The sequence below is a fragment of the Heliangelus exortis genome, chromosome 1, assembly GCF_036169615.1.
Source record: "Heliangelus exortis chromosome 1, bHelExo1.hap1, whole genome shotgun sequence".
NCBI classification, from domain to species: Eukaryota; Metazoa; Chordata; class Aves; order Apodiformes; family Trochilidae; genus Heliangelus; species Heliangelus exortis.
Window position 1 is genome coordinate 154,176,387 of NC_092422.1, and position 22,200 is coordinate 154,198,586.

General features: G+C 34.3%; 1 protein-coding gene across 28 annotated transcripts in view; it reads left to right on the forward strand.

The window, feature by feature from the left end:
- The window catches only part of C2CD5 (C2 calcium dependent domain containing 5), a 64,048-nt gene that overhangs the window by 35,469 nt on the left and 6,379 nt on the right, over positions 1-22,200 (forward strand). For 14 of the 28 annotated variants that reach the window (XM_071733108.1, XM_071733111.1, XM_071733115.1 and 11 more), the window contains 12 exons: positions 5,790-5,904; positions 7,558-7,653; positions 9,391-9,582; positions 10,964-11,150; positions 12,192-12,356; positions 12,655-12,795; positions 14,008-14,071; positions 17,346-17,407; positions 18,378-18,476; positions 18,976-19,065; positions 19,817-19,904; positions 20,865-20,951. In XM_071733108.1, the coding sequence (XP_071589209.1) occupies positions 5,790-5,904; positions 7,558-7,653; positions 9,391-9,582; positions 10,964-11,150; positions 12,192-12,356; positions 12,655-12,795; positions 14,008-14,071; positions 17,346-17,407; positions 18,378-18,476; positions 18,976-19,065; positions 19,817-19,904; positions 20,865-20,951 (1,386 nt within the window). Of the gene's footprint in view, positions 1-5,789; positions 5,905-7,557; positions 7,747-9,390; positions 9,583-10,963; positions 11,151-12,191; positions 12,357-12,654; positions 12,796-14,007; positions 14,072-17,345; positions 17,408-18,377; positions 18,477-18,975; positions 19,066-19,816; positions 19,905-20,864; positions 20,952-22,200 lie in introns of all 28 variants that reach the window. The other 14 variants (XM_071733100.1, XM_071733119.1, XM_071733109.1 and 11 more) reach the window with 2 other exon arrangements.

Genomic DNA, 22,200 nt, shown 5'->3' on the forward strand with positions numbered 1-22,200 from the left:
TGTTGGCCTTCTTGGCCACCTGGTCACACTGCTGGCTGATATTCAGCTGTGTTGATCAACACCCGCAAGTCCTTTTCCTCTGGGCAGCTTTTCAGCTAGTTCCCTAAGCTTGTAGTGTTGCATGGGATTGTTGTGACCCAAGTGCAGGACCCTGGCCTGTCCAGATCTCTCTACAGAGCCTTCCTACCCTCAGGCAGATCAACACTCCCACCCCAAATGGTGTCATCTGCAAACGTACTGAGGGTGCACTCGATCCCCTCATCCAGGCCATTCCTAAAGACAGTGAAGAGGACTGGCCCCAGTATTGAGCCCTGGGGGACACCACGTGTGACTGGCCCCCAGCATGATTTAACTCCATTCCCCACCACATCTCATTTGCTTACCTATTTCATGGATTGTAGTTGTTATTCCCTGGCTGTATAAATCTTCCCATTAATTGCTGTTAACTGGAATGTGTATTAACAGTCAATCTTTAAGCTGCTGCAGACAATTTATCTCTTAAAAAAAAAGGGAAGTGGGAAGAAAATCTTAAATGAAAGTGTCCCCCGTTAACACCAAATCACATTTTTATGACCTTGTATGACTATGACAGTATTGTGCTACTGAAAATCTGATGACTTTCTCTATACTTTCTGCCTTGTGCATAAATGCTCTTTATTTTTTTACTTGGAAATTAAAACAGGAAGTTTCTGCAAACAGTAGAACTATTGAAACCACATTCTGGTGGATTTATTATTCAAATATTCTTTATATAATGAGTCATTTTTAAAAAGGGATGGAGGTGGCTTTGAAAATTTTTTGAAAGTTTTAGGTTAGACTGTTGTAAGCTTAGTTATTTGCTACTCAAGCTTTGTGTTTAAACTTTACAGACAAGAAGATTTAGTTTTTTATATACTTATTTCTTAAATATTTTGAAAGTTTATAGAAAATGTCAGTATTTAGGGGATAGCCAGAGAGGATTAAATTCAACTTTCAGGTCTAGGGAAGGATGCTTGTAAACCTAACAAAGAAGTGTCCAAAAGGAACCCCCAAACCTACAAAAAACCCCCACACTTTTCTTTATAAGCTGGTTAATTGTTTAAATCAAAAAGATACAAGAATAAGGGGATAAGAAAGTTTGGATAATGACTCTGTTTAGTGAAAGACTAAAATAATTGACTTGGAAATAATATTATTGGTATTTCCATTGCCATTTTTGATACAAAAGACTGGTAAGTCATTTGTAGACTGTGAAAATTTTTGTAATATGATTTTCCTCCTCATTTCAGAATGTTTTATGATAAATGCAAATATTTAAGAAATTATACAATATTAAAATAGACTGAAATGAATCATATAGTTCTTACACCAGAGTAGTTGTCTTAAAGGGTTGTCAAAGGGGTTCAGCTTTAACAGTAGCTCTTGAGTATAATCTGTGTAATCAAGAGACCACTTTTCTTAATTTTACTTCAGTTTTAAAAAATGTGTATGGACCTAGTGTAATTCGGATTCTAGCTAAATTTTGAAAAGCACTGCAAAAGAGAACCTCTAAGAAATAACTTTGGAAAGGGGTTGCTTCTTGTGAACCAAAGTATTGGTAATGTCTAGGGTTATCTCCAGGTGAAGATCTGAACAAGATGTCCTGTCGACAGTGCAGCCTCACAAAAGTCAATCTTATGTTTTGAAGGAAAGAGAGGGGTGAATTGGTCATGCATGGAGCTGGCTAAAGGAACATTTAGGGCACAAAATAAACGCAGTGCTGTTTGTATCTTCTAAACCTCTAATAGAATAAGTTTGGAAAATTTCAGTTGGAGGAGGTTTTGAGTTGGTGTGATTTTTATAGAATAGAGTGCTTTTGATAACATTGTTCAGGTCTCAGTTCTAGAAAGAGTATGCTTTGCTTCCACTTTGTTATAAATATCATGCCAGTTTTGAAACATGAACAAAAGTAGGTTTAATATTCAGTCTTCTCTTTCCAATAAAAGATGCATAATAGCAGTGTAATTTTTACAACCTTTTTTTCCCCTGAAGTTTTAGATGAACCTTGCTATAAACTACTTGGTAGATTTGCTAGAAAAGCTTGTGATTGAGTGCCATGTATGCTTGCCTTTTTGCTTCCACCTAGAATCCAGGGCCATTACTTTCTGTAACCATTTCAGTGAGCTGCCATAGTTTTCAGTCTGTACTGTCACCTGATCCAAGCATGCGCCAAAATACCCACCGTTTCTGGCTACTGTCTGCTGAATCTGCTTTGCAAACCCTTAGTTTTTAAGCTTTTGCCTTAGCAAAAAAAAAACCAAAACAGGCACTCTAACGGAGTGTACTGGACACATGCCATCCTGCTTCCCTAACTCCTCTAATTGTTTATGTAAATCTTTATCTTTACTAAACTTGTAAATGCTACTATGGCATCCCCGTGTGAAATTGTGTGGCTCATGTGTCAAAAAAAGGCTGCTTGTGAAAATATTTGTCAGAAGGATATGAATGCTACACATTGCACTGCATTCAGTGTTTTGTATCAATCTATTATTGCGATGTCATGGTGTTTGATTTTAATTGTAGACAATTATTTTGTGTTTTAATAGGCAAAGGTAAGTTAATGTTAACCATGAATGTATATATAAATGATAATCTTAATCATATTTTTGGCCTCATTCTGGAAGAAAAAAGTAGTGAATTAAATGTATTAAGCAGAGGACCCTGTCTTTACAAACACTTGTTTATGCATGACTTGTAGAAATTTTTAACTTACACAATTTGTTGGGTTTTTTGAAAGATGTTGGGCCTGATCTTTTTAACACTGAAGTCAATGGCTGGAAAATTGTTCTCTAATAAGAATTGAAAAGACTGATTCTATTATTTTAGTTAATAGTTTTGTTAATTCTGATGTTGAACAGGTTCTCAGAGCAAAGGGTTAAGTGCTCCCTTAGCAAGACATAGTCTTGAGCAACCTGACCACAATATGTGCTTTCCATTATGATAAAGTGTTCCTGTAGATAACTTACGTGAGAGTTGTGTTAACTGTCTTAGGAACTTGTTCCTAACCATTAATTAAAACTAAAATTTTTATGGAGGAAAGTTAAAAATGTTTGTATAGAGTTTGGGACCCGTCACTATTTCTACCTTTTCTGTTCCTCTTCAGCATATCTGTTACCTTTCAACATTTCTTTGTTTCATTTTTACTGTGGCTACATACCTTTTCTATGTCATATTCTTGTTTATAATCTTATTCTTTATTCCATAGCACTTTCCTTGTTCATCTCCATTAGCTTCATCTGTAAACTTTCAACTCCTTCATTCACAACTTCACATTTTCTTGCACTGTCATAGAAAGCTCATTGGTGACAAGTAGGAGCAGTTTTTGACAAACTCTACCTAAAGGTGTGAAAAAATAAGTGATTGTCAAGTAAAATTGGCTTTTTTATCTTTGTTTATGTATACAAAAAGTTTACTTATCCTTTGTAGGTGTTTTTCTGTGAAGTACAAAAATTTGTGTGGCTTTTATGTCAATGTTTATATCCAACTGCCTGTTATCAACTCTATTGAGCAAGAATTGTTCTGCATAGTCAGTGAACCACTTTTTCTACTACTTACACTTTTTTGTTACTGGGAGAAACACACTGATAAGCAATTATCTTGTCCCTGATTGGGTGTAGAAGGAGGAATTGCTCCCAAGATCCATGTCCATGCCACCATACAGAGTTAGTGATAACATCTACAGGATGTGCTTGAGGTCTCACATCTCCCATACAGCTCTCCATTTAGTCAGATGTAGCCTTTGCCTTAAAATGGATTTCCATGGTTACTCTGTTCACCTACCACTACTGCCATTAATTGGTGGCAGCCTCTATTCAGAGGTGCACAGGCAAAAGAGAAGGGATTTTGTCTCCTGCTTTCCCTTGTGTACCACAAATAGTTCTCAGAGCTGAGCTTGGGAACTCCAGCCCTATGATGTAGGTTATAATGCAGTTATTTACACATGATTCCCAGCTTTTGAAAGCTTTAAAGTGTGAGACTACTCCAACCATCTGAGTGAGGATTACTGTGTATCATCTCAAGCCTTTGATTTTCCCAGTCAGTGGAAATGTCTGAGCAGTATTCTCATGCTGAGAAACAATGAAGTGCAGTGCTTCGAGGTTCTACTCTTAATGCAGCCTGATGAGGGTGAACTCGGACACAGTGGAGTATGACTGATACAGTTCATGAAAATCCTGAGTTTGTTTTGTGTCTTCATGTCTATATTTTTGTCTTGATTGTGGAGAACCTTCCTAAGAGCTATCAGTGTAGGGTTTTTTCTGTTCAGTGTTCATTTCTTAAAGCAAAGGTTGGATAAACTTTAGTCTGCTCACCCAGGGCTACAGTTAGTGAGTACAATGGTAAGAGTTATGGAAGCATTAACATATGAAGTTAGGAATAGTTGAATATACAAACCTCTGTGCTCTTTTTTTGTTTTTTAATTAGAAAATTATATTTAGTTTCTTTTAGAAAGGTGAAAGCCTACATCTAAATAAAAAGTTGAGGTAAATTCATGGATTAATACATCTTGCTGTACAGTATTTTTGTTTCAGTAAATTTCAAAATATGTGTATACCTGCATCTTTCATTTTTGTTTGTCATGTTGTCAGAGAACCTAGTGTATGATAGAGAGTTATCATACACTATATTTGTAAGTATTCCTTATAGTACAAAATTGGTTCCAAATCAATCTCAGGTTTTGGCACTGATGTTTTAAATTATGATTTAGTAAGGTAGCTCAATGGATAGAAGTTTGTATCTATGCAAAGTTCAATTGATTTCAGAGAAATTGTGTAAGAATCTTATCTACCCAACCCTCTATAGCATCGGAGTGCTTGTGTTACTTTGTTACTTTTTCTCTGCTTCTTTTATGTAATAACAATACCATTTTCAGCTAAGTTCACTGGTTCAGGTAAACCATTTTGTAAGAAGAAACAGTTGAGAAACTCTAATGCAATACGTGTTGACTTCATATGTAAAATGTTTTCCAGACGAGAGCATTGGTTCTGGGAAATATTGCTGAATGGTTACAGTAAAGGCATCACATAAACTTAATCTAGTAGCAGTCTTTTGCATTTTTAATGTACTGTTCAAGAGAAGCAGGTAGGAGACATTTTAACATATAACCACAAAGACAATAAAGGTAATTATATTAAAGAGTTAACATACATTTTGTACTTCTTAATGTTGTCATAAAAATAGCAAATACTTGCAGCTTCTCAGAAGTGCTGAAGTAATGATGACAGAGTCATGTGTTTGATTAGTGGTAGTCTTAAACAAATATTTTAAAAATCTGGTTAAGAGTGAACTGCTTGCAGCAGGAAAAGCTATTCAGATTATTTTAGAATGTCAGGTGTATATCAAAGCAAAACATTATTACTACAAATACTCTTTCATTACTAGTTCTAGCTTTTCAGTATTACAGATGCTGTATCTGTGATGCTGTATTGCAAGCTACATGCTGCTCTTGCTCTGCAGTTGTTGGAAACTGACAGCATAATCTTCAAGTGGGTAGAGATTGGAACAGTATCTACAGTATTTTGGTGTTATTGTCATATGGACAACAATAAGAATGCAGTAATTTGTCAGAACCTATTTCCAGGGATGATAACCAAGAAAATTAATGAAAAAACCAAACGTTAGTGTTTGCTTGAAGTGAAATAGCTTAGAAATAAAAACTGTCCAGATCCAACAAAACATTTGAATTTGAGAAATTTGACTTTTCAGATTAATTGCATGAAGCTTTATGTTGACACAGTGCAGAATAGTGAACTCATTTACACTTTGTCTTTCAGATGAACCAGAGACACGAGATACATGGTGGGCAGAAATCAGACAAGAAATAAAATCGCATGCCAAGGCATTGGGTTGTCATGCGGTAGTGGGCTACAGTGAATCAACCAGCATTTGGTAAATCATGATGATGATTTGATTTTCAAAATGTCACAGGAAACTTACTTCATCTTCTGTGAATTCAAAATGATGGACTGTTTCAACATAATTGTTGGTTCTGTCTAGTATCCCTGTTTTGGAGAGTTTGTTAGAGTAACTTTCTGAGATTTCAATACTGTTTCTTTTTTTTTTTTTTAATTATGTTTTGGGGTTTTATTAGGTTTTCAGTTTTTACTTTAACATTACAGTGAACATTACAATTTTTATTTGGGTTGTGGTTTGTTTTTTTTTTAACTGACATATTTGCTTCTGTAATAAGAATATTAATCTATCTATGAAGATTCCTAAATCTAATCTATCTACTTAAAGAATTAAAGCTGTTCCTAAAACTGTATGTATTGCAATTACTGGGTAGCAAATGGCAGCCCAGTACTTGAATGGTGAACTTCAAAGTTAAGGCATAAATTTTTTTACTAGGAATGTGCTAAATGCAAATTAAAGGTGCTAGTTATTCTGTCTTGTCTGGTTGTGTCTTGTCTTGCTTGGTGTATTAAAGACCATGTATACCTCAGAGTTGTAATGTGCAAAAAGTTTGCACTGCTGAGGGGTGAACTTGTGCTAAAATGGCAGATTTGTTCCTCTGGCTGTCAGACTCCTAGTAAAAAGCATAAATATTTTATAAGATTTTTTTCTACCTTAACTATGTGCAAAGAATATACAGAGTATAGATAGACAGTTATTGGTTTATTTCACACTTTAATTTTTCCTAAGGATTTCATGTGGTAGTATTTGATCATTAGTAAAATAGTTGATGAGTTCCCATGCTTACCCTTGCCAGTTCAGTTTTATTCCGTGCTTCCAGAGCAAGGCTCTGTCTGTAAGTACTTGTCTGTCACAAGTTACAGATAAAAAACTGTTCTGGAAAGAAAAACAACAAATAAAAATGCTGTCATTCTAGAAAATGTGGCATAGTTTTTCTCTGTACTTTTTATGGTACAATATCTTAAGTACTAAATGTTAGAGATTTGTTTATAATTTAACAGTTTCAGAAATAGTAAAAGCTCTGTGATAGTGCTGTCCACTTCTGAGAGCTTTGCTAAATCAGGAACATGGTCAGGTGCTTTACATGCTCTGTGTATCATTATTGTAGTTGGTCCTAGTCAAATTTTACTGTTTTGCTACTTTTTATCCTCCAAGACTCACCCCTGTCAATGTTGTGTTGTAACTTCACTTTGAGAGTGAAAGTTTGTAAGATGATGAGACTCTCACCTCCAGTTTTACTTTGGTAAACAATTATGCCTTTTTTTTTTTTTTTTTTTTTTTTTTTAAATGTTTTGTCCATTTATGGGTTGGCTGGATTTCTTTGCATTATTAAGCATAATATTGAGAACCATACTTAATCATGGTTAGCTTTTGTGATGTTATAGCATATTGTTTAGAATGGGGAAAAACTCTTTAGTCTTTAATCTTTCTCTAATGTCATGGTTTAAATATTAGAAGAGGATGGCTTGTGATATTTAATGGATAAAATTGCACAAATGCACAAAATTAGTAGCTATATCAAATTCATAGAATCAAGACTTTTGTACCAGCCTGTTAATATAATAGTTTTAAATAAAAGTGATGCTAAGTAGTAGGAATTCACTTTGTTTTAATTCTTTTCTCTTATAGTGAAGAGGTCTGTATTTTGTCTGCGTCTGGCACAGCAGCTGTACTGAACCCTAGGTTTCTTCAGGATGGCACCATGGAAGGCTGTTTGGAACAAAGGTTGTCATGGCAGCCTGGCTTCTTTTCCATAGGGTCAGAGAAGGGAGAGGTTGATTTTTTTCCTCAGAGCCAAGATAGTTCTTCTCTATTAGGGTAGGTTACAGTGTTACAGTGCAGGATGCGGGACCAACCACTTTACTGCTTTTCACTAACAACAACAACAACAGAAGTAATGGAACTCTGCACCAAATTAGATATTCTGTTTTTATTTCTAACAGTCTGAATAAGGTAACACATTTGACTACTAACCACAGATCATAACTCAGTTTTTTTCTTTGCTGCTCTTCAGGTATCTTTCTCAACTTCATATCACACTATAGAAAATGGCAGATGTATGATAAATTACATAAGCCAAATGCTGCTGTGGCTGTAATATGTGTATATATGTTCTATATATAATATTTAAGAGCTGCTTGGGAGATAAAATAGTTTGGTTCTAAAAAAAAAGAATTCTTAAAAAAAGATTCTTAGACAAGTTGTTTGTTTTAGTTGGAACTTGTGAACAGAATCATAAAACTGAAAGGAAAACATTTCACTATGTTCTTACTCTTAAAAATAAAATTTGAAAACCAGGAAAAGGCAGTTATTTTTTTAGAAAAAATAGTGAGATTAACTAATACATATTTGTAATTACTTATTTATTTTTCTGGAGAGTCATCAGTTTTTTCAAGGCATTATGTTAGTCATAAGTAAGGCTATTTATTATACCTTAGTAATTGCATTACTTTTTCCATAATAACCCTGCCAACATAGTATTATTTATTAATCTTCTACTTTGTTAGCAGGAGGCTGTTACCTTCTTGTGTAGATAGACTTTTAAAACCAAAAACACTTGTTTCCATATTAACTTTATGATGGAGAGAAACAAATGCCATGTTCCTAATAGGAAAGAAATTGCATTTTTATCAAAATACATATTTCATTGATGCCAGGAGCCTTGGCATAGAATAGAACTGCTGCAGGAAGCTAAAACAACTAAACAGACAAATATTTGAGGCAAAATATCTTTGCCAAAGTCTTTGATAACTAATGTTACAAACCTGTCAGATTTACTTAAGCATCTCTTCAGAACTCAGTGAGAAGAATTTTTAAGTGAAACAATAAATGTGCAGTGATGAAGTTAGCCTATATTTTCCTTGTTTGTATTGTTTTAATGGTCATTCCTGGATTTTTCTCATGGTGGAGAGAGGCAAAGTGTTCTAAGTGAATGACAAGTTTTGTCTGATACTTTACCTTAGGAAATAACCTTGCTGTTTTTCTTACAATGTTAATATATATTGTGCTACTGCTCAGTAGGATGGTTGGTTTGTTGTTTTATGTTCTGCTCATTAGATTTTTTTAAGTATTTGGACACAATCCATGTCAGAGACTTTTCATTGTGTTTGGTACAACAAAGTCTCTGTACAAGTGTTGTACCATGGACTACATTTAGAAATCAGTGTATAAAGCCAGTTCAGTAATCTTCTAGTTTTATATATATCTTTGGTTGTTTTATGTACTTTTTCTTGATCCCCATGTAACACATTTTAATGCAAGTTTTATTTATAGCATTTTAGCTAGTAGTGTGCTGCCTAATTCCTAAAATGCAGTATTTATCACATTATTATGAATGGAGCAGAATACAGCTTAAGTGTATGTTTTAAGTAGTTATCTATAGGTATTTATACAGATTTGTTTGTTGGTGATTGTTAATAAGGTGCAGATGTTTTAAGTGTTTTCTCCATAATGTATTTTTAGGATTGAAGAAGCTTCACCACCAGGTTGTGGATTTTGCCATATACCATACGATGAATTGAACATGCCATTCCCTGCTCACCTCACTTACTGTTACAACTGCAGGAAGCAAAAAGTTCCTGATGTCCTTTTCACCACAATTGATCTTCCTGTAGAGGCAATAGTTATTGGGAAGGGATGTCTTATTCAAGCCAGGTACCTATCAAAATATTTTCTTAATTAAATTTTGAGATCGTTGAAAGAATTTCTGTTGCAAAAATCTAGTATGTCTTCAAACCTTACATTTCAGTGCTGAATTGCTAGGTGTTAAAACAGGTATCAGAAAAGTAGAACAAGTTCAGTGGAGGGCCACCAAGTGGAGGACCTGCCCTGTGAAGAGAAGCTGCAGGTGCTTGATTTGCTCAGTCCAGAGAGAGGAGGGATTCAGGGGGACTTAACAGCAGTCTGCCAGCACCTATAAAAAGGTTTTAGAGCCAGGGTCTTCAGTTCTGTTCAGTGGAAAGTGAGAGACAATGGCCATAAGTTGAAGCAAGAGAGATTCAGATTGATATAAGGAAAAACTACCTACCCATAAGGGCAGTCAGGCAGTGGAGCAGATTGCTTAGGAGGTTGTGCAGTCTCCATATTTGGGGAGTTCTCAGGATAAAGCTCTGAGCATCCTAGTCTGAGCTAAGAAGTTGGCCACACCTTGTACACAGAGTTGGACTGGAGACCTTCTGAAGTCCTTTCTCACTTGAGGTTTTTTTTCTCTGACTTCTGATAGATCAGGATTACTAGAGCTGCTGTGTTCTGTGCTACTCCTTTTGTATTTTATATATTATCAAACACAGTGTGGAATTTCTTAGTATTTTAAGATAAGCATTTTTAATGTGATTAGTGTTTAAGCAGTGAGGGCACTGACTTTTTTTCTTTAACCCAAAGTGTGTCTTCAATAATTGTGTTCATAGGAATTTTTGAAGCTCTACCAGAAGATGTAATTTTCTGTGCTTGTACTTGAAATTTTTAAGAGGTTTCCAGCAACAGAATTAGATGTTTGCATATGGGGTGTTACTAGAAGAAAAGCTGAAAATACAGATTTTTAGGAAAGAGAGTTGCAAGGAGTTCCTATAAAGAAATGACATTTTATTATACAGTTGCAGCAATCTAGAAGAATTATCTAGTTTTGGGGGGAGATATTTAGTGAATACTGGGCAATTTGGGATAGCAAAGAAGTTGTGTTTGTTCAGTATTTGCTTTGACAAAAGTTTTTAACAGAGCTGTTACAGGATAGCAATGTTAATATATTTTGCCAAATATCTGGTAGGTAGTTGTCTGGAATTCACAGAAAACTTTACACTGCAGTGTTTTGGTCTGATGTTTATGACAGAAACCCTGTGCAGTGCATGTTGTGTCTGTCTTGGTATGTCCTTAAGTAAGTTTTAAGAAAGCAGAGAGTACTTCATTCAGTGTTCTAGAACAGTACAATATTTGTAATTTTTTGCATTCTACTTTGATGAGTGGATATTTTTTAATGTTGCTGAGGTTATATATTCTGTTTCATAAGTTTAATTTTTATGTTGCCTGTTTTTGCCATCAGGCTGTGCCGTCTAAAGAAGAAAGCTCAAGCTGAAGCAAATGCAACATCTATCAGTAATCTCTTGCCATTTATGGAATATGAAGTGCACACCCAACTAATGAATAAACTTAAGCTGAGAGGAATGAATGCTCTGTTTGGGCTGAGAATTCAGATCACTGTGGGTGAAAATATGCTAATGGGGTTGGCAGTAAGTACAGGTTTAATCCTGGTATTCTTTTGCTTTCTTACAGTTTTTTGACAGGACACAAAGACAAGTGGAATTCTGAGTAACTAGAGAGATTAAAATGTCATTTTAGGAACAAAGGAAGTGTGGAAAGGGATGAGGTTGCCAAATCACAACAGACTGCCTTTCGGCACCATAAAAACATTTGAATAACTTGAAACTTTCCTAGAGGACAAGACTATTAGAAAGGGGATGTGAGGAAAAGAAACTCTAAATGATTTAATGGCATAAATTATAGAAAAACAAAAAAAATGCTCCGTGATAAATAAGTTCATTAAAGTCTCTCAATAAAACTTTTGGTTAAATACTAACTGGAAGTGTTGCCTCTTCTTTGGCACTGAAGAAATAAACCATAGATTGAAAGTGTCTTAGAGATAGCCGAGAAATGTTCATTAACAGTGTTTTCTAACCACAATCTTCCAAGTGGGGTTAGAATAGTGAAGTTTGCTGCTTCTTTGTCTATCACTGTAAGAGGATGCTTGGGTAATACTGACTGACTTGCCTGCTCTTTTCTCTGATCTATTTTCGGGAAATAGAAACGGGATCGTCACAACTTCAATGATACTGTAAATGGCCAAAGTCTTTGAAACTGTCACTTGCCTATGAAAAAAGATACTAAGGCTTATACTAAGATCTTCCTTCCTGTTTCATTTGGAACTTTTATTTAAGGGTTCCATAGAAAAGACCCATGAGAAGGAGAGAATTTATTAAAAAGAATAGATTTAATTATAAAATTATTATTAAAGACTATTATTAAAGAAATTATTATCATTAAAAGAATAAATTTAATTAATAAAATCACAAATAGTGGTGGGTTTTTGTGTTTTGGTTTCATAAATGAACAGGAGAAGCAGAGAGATCCATTTATTATGGAAAGAGATTATGCTACAATGTACATGTCATAATGCTGACCATTATATCATAGGCATTGTGGTAAACTTTATATGACAGTGTTATAAGTACATGTTTATATAATTCTCATTTTTCTAAATGACTTTTAAAAAGTCTGCAACAGGTGTGTATCTAGCAGCTTTGCCAACACCTGGTGGTATTCAGATTGCTGGGAAGACTCCAAATGATGGCACCTATGAGCAGCATATATCTCACATGCAAAAGAAAATAAATGATACAATAGCGAAAAACAAGGAACTTTATGAGATTATTCCTCCAGTAAGTAAAGATTTTATATTCTTAAAAATTAAGCATTCTGAGTAAAAATAGGTAGACACCATGTATATTCATAAATTTTTATTGACTGAATAATTCAGAACAGATACTGTTTTTTACTAGAGGTATAGATTCTTTTAACTAATTTTAGGGCTCCAAATTGGTTTATACTTATTTAAATTTATTTCTTAGTAATGTTATTTCCAGAATGTTCTGATTCTTGGAACTGTTAACAAATTGCTTATAATTGAAATTATTTCTAAGCTACGTTTTATAATCTTAACATTTATGTCCTTTTTAGGAGCTACCTGAAGAAATTATTGGGTCTCCCATTCCAGAGCCAAGACAACGTTCCAGGTTATTAAGATCTCAGTCAGAAAGCTCTGATGAAGTTACAGAGCTAGACCTTTCACATGGGAAAAAGGATGCTTTTGTCTTGGAGGTGATAACTGTTTTCAGTACTCATTTTCATACCTTTCTTGAAATACATATATAAAAAAGACAGTTCCCAACTCTGACCTTTCAAGAGTAAAATAATTGTTCACTTAAATTTTTTATGAAAAGGTGATAAAAGTTGACTGTGATGAAGAAATTATATCAGATGCTGGGAAGGCAGTTGTGAGAGGTGAGGCTGTCTGTTTTTGGAGGGAAAAAAAAAAAAAAGACTCCTTCTTTAACTTTGAGAGAGAGAAGGAGAAACAATACCTGACAGAGAACCCTTCAATACTGAAACGAAAATATAAACAATGTCAAAAAAAGCTTGCTACAAAATGTTGGTAATTATGGGTAAACTTGGGTCTCTTGCAGATCTGTAAGGCAGAATGAACCTAAAGACACACGATGCAAAAAAATCTATAAAAGGTAGTAGAGCAGATATGATCTCAGTTGGATTTAAAATAACAGAAGTGTTTGAAAGTTGGATAAATCAAACCTATTTGGATAGGAAAAACTAATAATCCCCCAATTTGTCATTTCCTGTTTTATATGCATAGAATCACTGAGGTTGGAAAAGACCTCTAAGATCATCAAGTCCAACCATCAGCCAAACCACCACCCTGCCCACTAAACCATGTCCCATAGTGCCACATGTTTTTTTTAACACCTTCAGGAATGGTGACTCCAACACTTCCACTGCCTGACTACTCTCTCACTGAATAAATTTTTCCTAATATCAAACCTGAACCTCCTCTGGTGCAGCTTGAGGCCATTTCCTTTCATGCCATTTCTGCTGTTCAGACTAAGCAAGATTTTTAAAGTCCTGGAAAGGTTTTTATGTGTCATTGGAATAGGCAGAGAATGATTGCATCAGTGTAATAAAGACCAGATAAGAGCTCTAATAACAAAGTGTCCCTAGATGCAAAAAATTATGAGGTTTTGTGTGGAATCTTGTTCAAATTTTTAAATTATTTTAAGAAGTCTCTTTTTATTATTTTAATCTACTGCAGTTTCTTAATGCAGCATAGTTAAGAGAACTGTTTTTAAGGGATAAGCATATCGCTGGCTGTTGGTTAAGATTCAGAGGTCTGGCTCATGGAATCCTTTTTTTTTTAAATCTAGGCCAGATATATATCTCTTTATGAAAAAGCTTTTGCATCTTTCTGAGATTTGTGACTACAACAGCAGCATGATTTTTATCAGTCATTCCTTTTTCCAGATTGATGATACAGATGCAATGGAAGATGTACATTCCTTACTGACAGATGTGCCACCACCTTCTGGTATAGTTAAAATAATATTTTTCTAATTATTATTGTAAACTGCAAAATGACAGAATAGAATGGGTTTTATTTAAAAAAAAACAAGTTCAAGAGTAACAATGAAAATACTGCTGAAGTGTTTAGCTTGTCAGATACACCTTTGGAAAACAAGTCATTGAGCCTTTTTTAGGGATTGTTGCATGATGAAAACTGAAGCAAATACAGTATTTGTGTGGTGTGACAGAGCTCATTGATCTGTGCGGCTGTTTCAAATTTGTTGTTAATTCATAATGGTTTAACAAGTGAATCTTTTCTACTGGAACATGCCAGTCTGAAGATTTTTAAGCTTAGTGGCTGCTTTGTTGGTTTCAGCATCAATGAAAATCAAAGTATGGAGAACAGAATGTTCTTTAAGTAGCATTTGTAGCCATATAATGTGACATACTGGTGGTGTATTTCAAGAAGGTTTTTTAAACTGAGCAATTTGCTCCTTCAGTACTCTTGTTCAGCAAGTGTTTTTATATTTTCTTTGCTTTGTGATTGTGCCATACGGTCAATTTAGGTCTTTGCATTTAGGTCTTTGCATCTTTAGGTTCACTGCATTTGTAGTCTTTGCTGTTAAAAAAGTGAAGTCCACACTCAGATGGAATTTGTAAATCACCCACAGCATCTTTATCAAAGTCAGTATTGATCATTTTCTGTAGAAGACCATGAAGTCAAATAGGAGTAGAAGATTCTACTCTAATAGAAATGTCTTCACTGTTTCTTATAGATGTACTTCTAAAAATCTTTGCAACTTGACAACATGAAACTGACTAAAGGGAATGATTTTCAGAATTCAATCATGATACTTGAAATTGGTATCTTTACACTTGACAGTACAAACTTGTTCAGGCTGCATTGCTTGCCATAGAACTTTGTGAGAGGTCCATTTAATTGTCTGCATTTAAAAATTTAAGTACCCAACACAGAGGGAGGTGCATTGAATCACTCAGTGTCTGCTTGCTGATAAGGATCAGGCGAGAATGTATATAGCATTAATGTAAAAGCAAGGAAAACAAAAAAAATCCCACATGATAACATGCTAACAGTTCATAGTTCAACAGCATCCTGAAATAAAGTTACTGTCTTTGTAAAGAGCAGCCTTTCTCAGACTTTTCTGTGCATTTGGCTGTTTTTATTTTGAGCCTGTGTGCACCTTTCAGTGCTGATAGAACTTTGCATCACATTCTGTACCCATGTAAGAGCCAGCTTCATGTGCCTGGTTAGTATCTGCCACTTTTTTTCCTTTTTCTTATCTTTGGAAGAACATTGAGTAATTTTTTGGTATCAGCCTTAACGCTATTTGTGGATGTGTGGATACCTGTCATATCCTCTACAGAATTCATGGATCTGGATAAGAGGCTAACAACCATTACGTGGAAGTTGCTCTGTACATTTGGTTGTCCTTGTCCTCCCTCTCTTATCTTCATGAGTTTTCCCATGTTTCTAATCCATTCCTAATAACTGGTATCAGTGTTTATAATTGAGTACAGTTGACCTCAGAACTATCCTTGTGATAGTTATCTATTATTACCACTAAATCTTTTATTCCTCATCAATTATCAATTGTTAGATCCTACTGCAGTTGATTTTACGACCTTAAAATAAGGTCATCAGCAGTCACCTCATTTTATCCACTTGTGCAGATAAGTTGAGAGTATCTGTGAAGCATACAATCCCTAGTTACAGATGTATCCACTGTGAAGACTATTTTGACCTTCTCTTTCCAATCTAACAGTAATTGTATTTTCTTCAGGGGTACTCCATTCTACCCTTCAGTTTCTTAGAATCCTTTGTGAATGATCTTGCCAAATGCTTTTTGATGTCCAAAATAGACTCCTATCAGTCAGATACCTTTTATCTACATGCTTCTTGACAGCTTGTGAGCAATGACTATTGCTTAGAAAAGTGTCAGCTCTTCTGCAGTGTCTTGTTTTTCAGTCTGCATATGAGCTCCATTTTCTGGAATAGCTTCCCTGGGCCAGTAGTACAGATACTATATTAAGCAAATTAATAGGTCTCAGTCACTGAAAGCACCTCACTACCTGAAGATTAAAGAAGCTTCTCTGGTGATGGGGTCATTTTAAGATAGAGTTAAATGCCAGTTAGTTACTTCTTTTGCCTTTTCTATTTTTTAGATTAATCATTATTTTTCATTTGCCTATATGTATCTCCTGCAGATACTTTTGTTTAAGACAGATTCTCTGGTGGGAAAGGGCTGGTTTTCCATTGCTGTAGAAAGCTCCATTACTGTGGTGAACATCAATGTAAAAAAAAATGTGTATTTTCCACTGTCATGTTATAATCTCTGCATATACTTGACTTTTCAGCAAGGTTTCTGCTTTGATATTTATACCTCCCAGGAGGTGCTACATGATTTCTTTTCTGGCTTATTTTGTGCATGTACATAGGCCCTGTCACATTTTTCTCTTTCGTGTTCATTAAGCTATAGCTTTAGATTTTCAACACTGCCTATTTACAGTTTATAACTTCTTAACCCACTGTTCAATCATTATTCTTTTTTTCTTTTTGTCTTCTTAAGTTAGTAATTGCTGCATATTTGCACTCAGTCTCTAGGTGGTATCTTTAAAGCATCACTATCCTGACTTTCAAAGGTTACCCATTTAGCTTTTACCATCTCACTTTCCAGTAAGTTTCCTCATTTGTAAGTAGTCTGTCAATTAGAAACAAGACAGAGCAGTGGTGAATTTTGCGTGTTCACCCTTCCTACAAGAATTCTTAAGTATATCTTGATCAGAGCTAAAAATCTACTTTGAATGCTTTCCCTGCTCAAGACCAACTGGTCAGGAGTTTCATGTTTTGTGGATTCCACAAGGAGCTATTGGATGAAGCATTTGGGCAGTGTGTTTCACCAATTAGTCTTGGCATCAGGTGAAATAAGCTACACACTTTCCATGGGAAGCAACTTTGACTATGGCATTTTATGCCATCACAGCCTCTCTGGTTCCTCAGCTCTCTGACATTTCTGGCTTCACTTTTTGGTGGCTGAACAAATAGTCAGAATAAGAATTCTATAGTGAATTAATGTGAGAAGTAAAGAATTCCACCTTCCCTATCCATTTTTTCACTGCAGTATCAGTAAGAGAAAGCATGTGTTTCTTTTGTATGCTATTTTGTGTGTCTTATAAGGGTAGATACTTGCAAAACATCAAGTATGGTCACATATGTTTCTTTGAAAGTACTTTTATATCTCAGCGTGCAACATAAATTTCCTCACATACTTTCTTCACAGGTTTTTACAGTTGCAACACAGAAATTATGCCTGGTATAAATAACTGGACACCGGAAATTCAAGTAAGGCTGTTCAAAGAAAACAATTTTATTTTCCCATATTGAATTTAAATGTGTTGTAGTAATTAAAAAATGTATTAGATATCATGAATTTTTAAAGATAAATTAAAAAGACTCTGGTGTGAGAAAAGTAGGGCACAAGAGTCGGTTTCTTTGTGCTATTTTTCAACGTTGTTATGTAATGGTATAAAAATACAAAAATCAGAAAAGAATTACTGTAAATATTAACTTTAAAGCTTTGGGCATATTTAAGAGCTTGGATATATTTTGAAGCCCCTTGAGGAAAGCAAGTTGTTGAATGTGCTACTAGTGTCAGATATCGAATATGATAACTTTAATATGTTTAGACAAATAAGAATTAGATAAATCCAGTCCGCTAAGTAGAGGAAAAAATCCATTTATAAATAGATTTTAACATTCTGGTCATGTTTGTTTAACACAGCTGAGTCTTGCAGAGAGAGTTAAAACAGATCCAATTGAGCTTTCACACCTAGTCGGATCAACGCAAGATTTTGCTTTGCAGGGGCACAGTTAAAACTTGAAAACAACATGGGTGCACCAGCATAATACTCTCAGGTTGATGGGATTGCTTGTGTATCTGTATATGACATTCCAGTATTGTCTCTGTTATTGTATGTAATTTTCAACAGCGATTAACAAAAGATGTAGAAAGCAGAATGACTCCTTTGTGAAGCAAGTTAAGAGAACAGAACACTTAATATCTTCTTAGTTACTTGCTTCGTATGTTCATACTTCAGTTCACAGAAAAATTGCCTTTTGTTTGTAAAATTTCATGAGCAGCAAGCACTTTATCTGACTTACTGTTGCTACCTTTTTTTCCTTTTCTTTCTATCCCTCTCCCTCATGCATTCTTTGCCTTCTTTATGAATCTGTGTTGGTTTTAATATAACATACTGTCATATATTGAAAAAAAAAATCGTTTGTTTTTCTAATTAGTTTGTTTCTAATTCAGATGTTCACAGCAGTAAGAGTATCCAGATTAAGCAACATTAATCTAACAAATCAAACCCTGAATAAGAACTTCAATGATCTCTGTGAGAATCTATTAAAGGTAAGAATCATATTTCAAACATTTTTGTAATTGTTCAAATGGAAGCAAAGTACAATCAGGTTATATTGAAAATAACATTTTCTTCGTAAGTACATTTTGGAATTTAGACTACAACATGTCTGTAATTAGTTTGTAAAATGCTCTAAAGAGCATATATATATATGTATATATATATGTATATATATATATATACATATATATATACATATATATATATACATATATATAAAGTATACTGGAGATTTCCAAAGCTTTTTAGATCAGAATGAATCCTTGACTGGTAGCATACTGTAGAAACAGAAATATGATGACTGCAGCAGAGTAGGTTGCATTCTGTCCTGACTTGTCACAGCTGTAATTTTTCTGCAAGTGAAAAAAAAAAATATATATCATTAGAATGTTTTTACTATGGAAAGACTTTTGATCTTTAATTTCTCTGAAATAAACTATACATTTTGTAAAGTAACACCAGTAATATCTAATGTCTTGTCTTCAACAGAGCTTGTATTTTAAACTACGATCTATGGTTCCCTGCTGTCTTTGTCATGTAAATTTTACAGTTGCTTTGCCAGAGGATGAATTAGTTCAGGTATGCAAACTGCTTCTATTGACTTTCTCAGCATGTAGGCATTCCAGTCTTGGCCTTTAATTAATGTTTGTTGCTCAGAATAAATTAGGCTAGAATTTCATTTACCAGTATGCCTGGTGAATTGTGAAGTAAAACTTAAGGCCATAATCTTCAGTGAAGAAATAGGATGACCTATGGAGTTCACAAGTATTGAGAATCATGTGACTACAGGGTATTTCATGAGCACTATGAATCTTAATGTGTATTTTATTAGTTGGCTAGGAAAGAAAAAGCTACTAGGTATCTGCTAAAAGGTGTTGCCACATATGCTAGAAGAATATGGCACACTTGTTTTCTTGGTGTGCTGTCATTATAGTTGTCTGATCTTTTTCTTTCATTTTCAAGATGGGGCAATGTATTTTTAAACAAAATAATTTTATCATTCTTGTGATTAATTAAACATCTCTTTCTCTCTCTTAAAATTACAACAATAATGACTTCTTATAATTCTTTTTTATGCCAATTCACCAAGAAAGAAGGAAAGAACTGATGAACAAAATCATAAATGTGGTACAAACACTGTCAGGTGTCTGTTCTAAGGGGCCATAGTATTACCTTTTACGTTCTGCTGTAAAGGGTTTCTAATATGTCTATTTGGATTATTTTTCCCCTTATTATCTTTCTATGTAAGAATCTGTCTTTTTGAAAATTATTTTTGCAGATTGCACAAGATATTAAATTATCTAATATGCCATATATTTCTGATTTGCAGATTGCAGTCACAGCTGTTGCAATTACATATGACAAAAACCAAGCATTGCAAGCCAACAAAGCCCCTACAGAAAAATCACAGCAAAGAGGTAAATGTTGTGAGGCATGTAAAGATAAAAGAGATAACATTTTTCTTGCCTGTGTTCCTCCTAGTACCTAACGAGTCTACATTTTAATTTCAGTTACATTTACGCATTTTTCTGTAATCAACAAACTTACAGTAATATGGAAAAAAAGGTTTACCATTTCTGGTTTTTTTGTGTACCATCCTTCTCTGAATATTTTTCTCAGAGGAATTAATGTAACAGATAACATTTCCTTTGTATTTCCAAACACGTGGTGTAAGTCATTAGAGAATACTTGTTCTTATGAGTAGCAAATTTTATCCTTACTTCAAGAAGGCAGAAAAATCAATTATTCATAATAGTTTTAAAAAACTCCAAAAAAACATTTAAGTAGGTCAGTAATATTTTTGAAGATCAATGAAGCATATAGCATTGTGGAGGAAATAGAAGAGGCTACTGCAATCTGTGTGTCATCTTGTGAATGAAGCACCATCTTATGCTAGAAATTTATGTATGCAGTCTGGATATGAGGAATTAGCCAGAACTATGGAGCTACCCCATTCTGAAGAGTGGAATTAGGTTGTAGAACAGAGCCTTGTTTTCCTAAAACATTAGTTATACCTTCTTAAATAGCAACAGTAATTTGTTTTCTGTTACGTGAAATAAATTACCTTTTTTTTTTTTTTTACATTAAAACGTGGCTAACTCATATCCAATGCAGAATCAATTCTAAAGTGCATGAATTGACTTAATATTTTTTCCTGAAAACACAAAATCAAATTCTGGTCAATGGAACATAGATTCTCTTCAAATTTGCAGCCGGATTTATTGTCAGACATCTACCTGTTCATGCATTACTAAATGCATATGCTGAAAAAGTCTGTTTAAGCAGACATGACTAAATTGAGTCTGTTGTGTTTTTTATTACTGGCAAATCTTATTTTGGAGATTAATTATCAGTTGGATATGTATTCTTTGTTGAAGCATCTACAGACAATGAAGAACAGCTGCAGTTTCCATTGGAACTTTGCTCTGATCCCCTTGCTTCTCAGCCCTTCTCACCAGCCAAAGGTCAGTTAAAAGAAGAAGAATTCTGGACTACTATTTTTACTGATTCTGAGTTCTGCTCTTTCACTGTTGCAGCAGCTTTAAAATAGCTGTACTTTTACATGCTTTAAATATTCTTTACTGCCTAAGCATAATGTATATGACCACTCCTAAAGTCTGATTTTTTTAAGACTCACATTAGATGGGTTGGCTAAATATTCTGTATATATTCTCTTGTAGATTTCCTGTATTTCATCTATCCTTGCATTTGGAGTATTGAAAATGCTGTGAAACGCTGGCTGTTGGGGGTCATTTGACTTAAAGAATTAAAAATTACTTAATAATTAGGTTTGCCTCATACTGCTTCACTTCTGTAAATGGCCAGAATACCTCCATGTACTGTCAGCCTCAAATAGTTAATCTTACATTTTTCATGGTGGGAAAGATTTTATCTAGCAACACTGTGTATTCAGCTGAGCAAAACTGCACGTGGGTGTTTTGTGTTTTTGTTTTGTTTTGGGTTTTTTTTTGTTTTTTTTTTTTGTTTTTTGTTTTAAGTGAAATGAGCCTAAACTTGCATAATAACCAATTGTATGGTGCAGCACTTTTTAGCTGTTAAACAGCTGCTTTATTTTTCACACGTGACTGGTTGTCACAATTAATCTTTGTATAAAAAATTGTTGTCAGTCAATGAAATTAGGTGTTGTTACTTCTTTCTCTGTTGTTGGATTATGTACCACCAGAATGGCTACTGATAAGAAATTTAGTATCTTAATTATTTTAGACGTTAGCTCTTCCTGTTTTGCTCATTACATAACTTGTGTAAAGGAGAGAGACCCCACCCCATTTATTTGTATTTTCAGAGGTCAGTTTAATTTCAGCAATAATGTTCTTACTGCTTTGTGGATTTTTTAAAAATGCATTTTCATTTGCTTAACTCTTAACTGGTCACATTGTGATACTGGTAAACTTTCATTTTCAAAAACAGTATCTATCCAGAAATTTCTGACTGGTGTATTCCACTGATACTGAACTATGCAACTTGTGTAGTGTGCAATGACCAGTAGAGGGTAGCCTGTTCACGTACATCACTTTTCCTGACACTTTAAATTCTGTAATGTACTGGAGATCAGTACATTTACTTAGCATCTTATTTAATATATTGATACTTCTTTTAACATAATTTTCTGTAAGATTGCTTTTTAAAAAATATTTATATGCAGCCTTACACAATAATGACTTACAATAAATAACCATAATTTGCCAGACATGA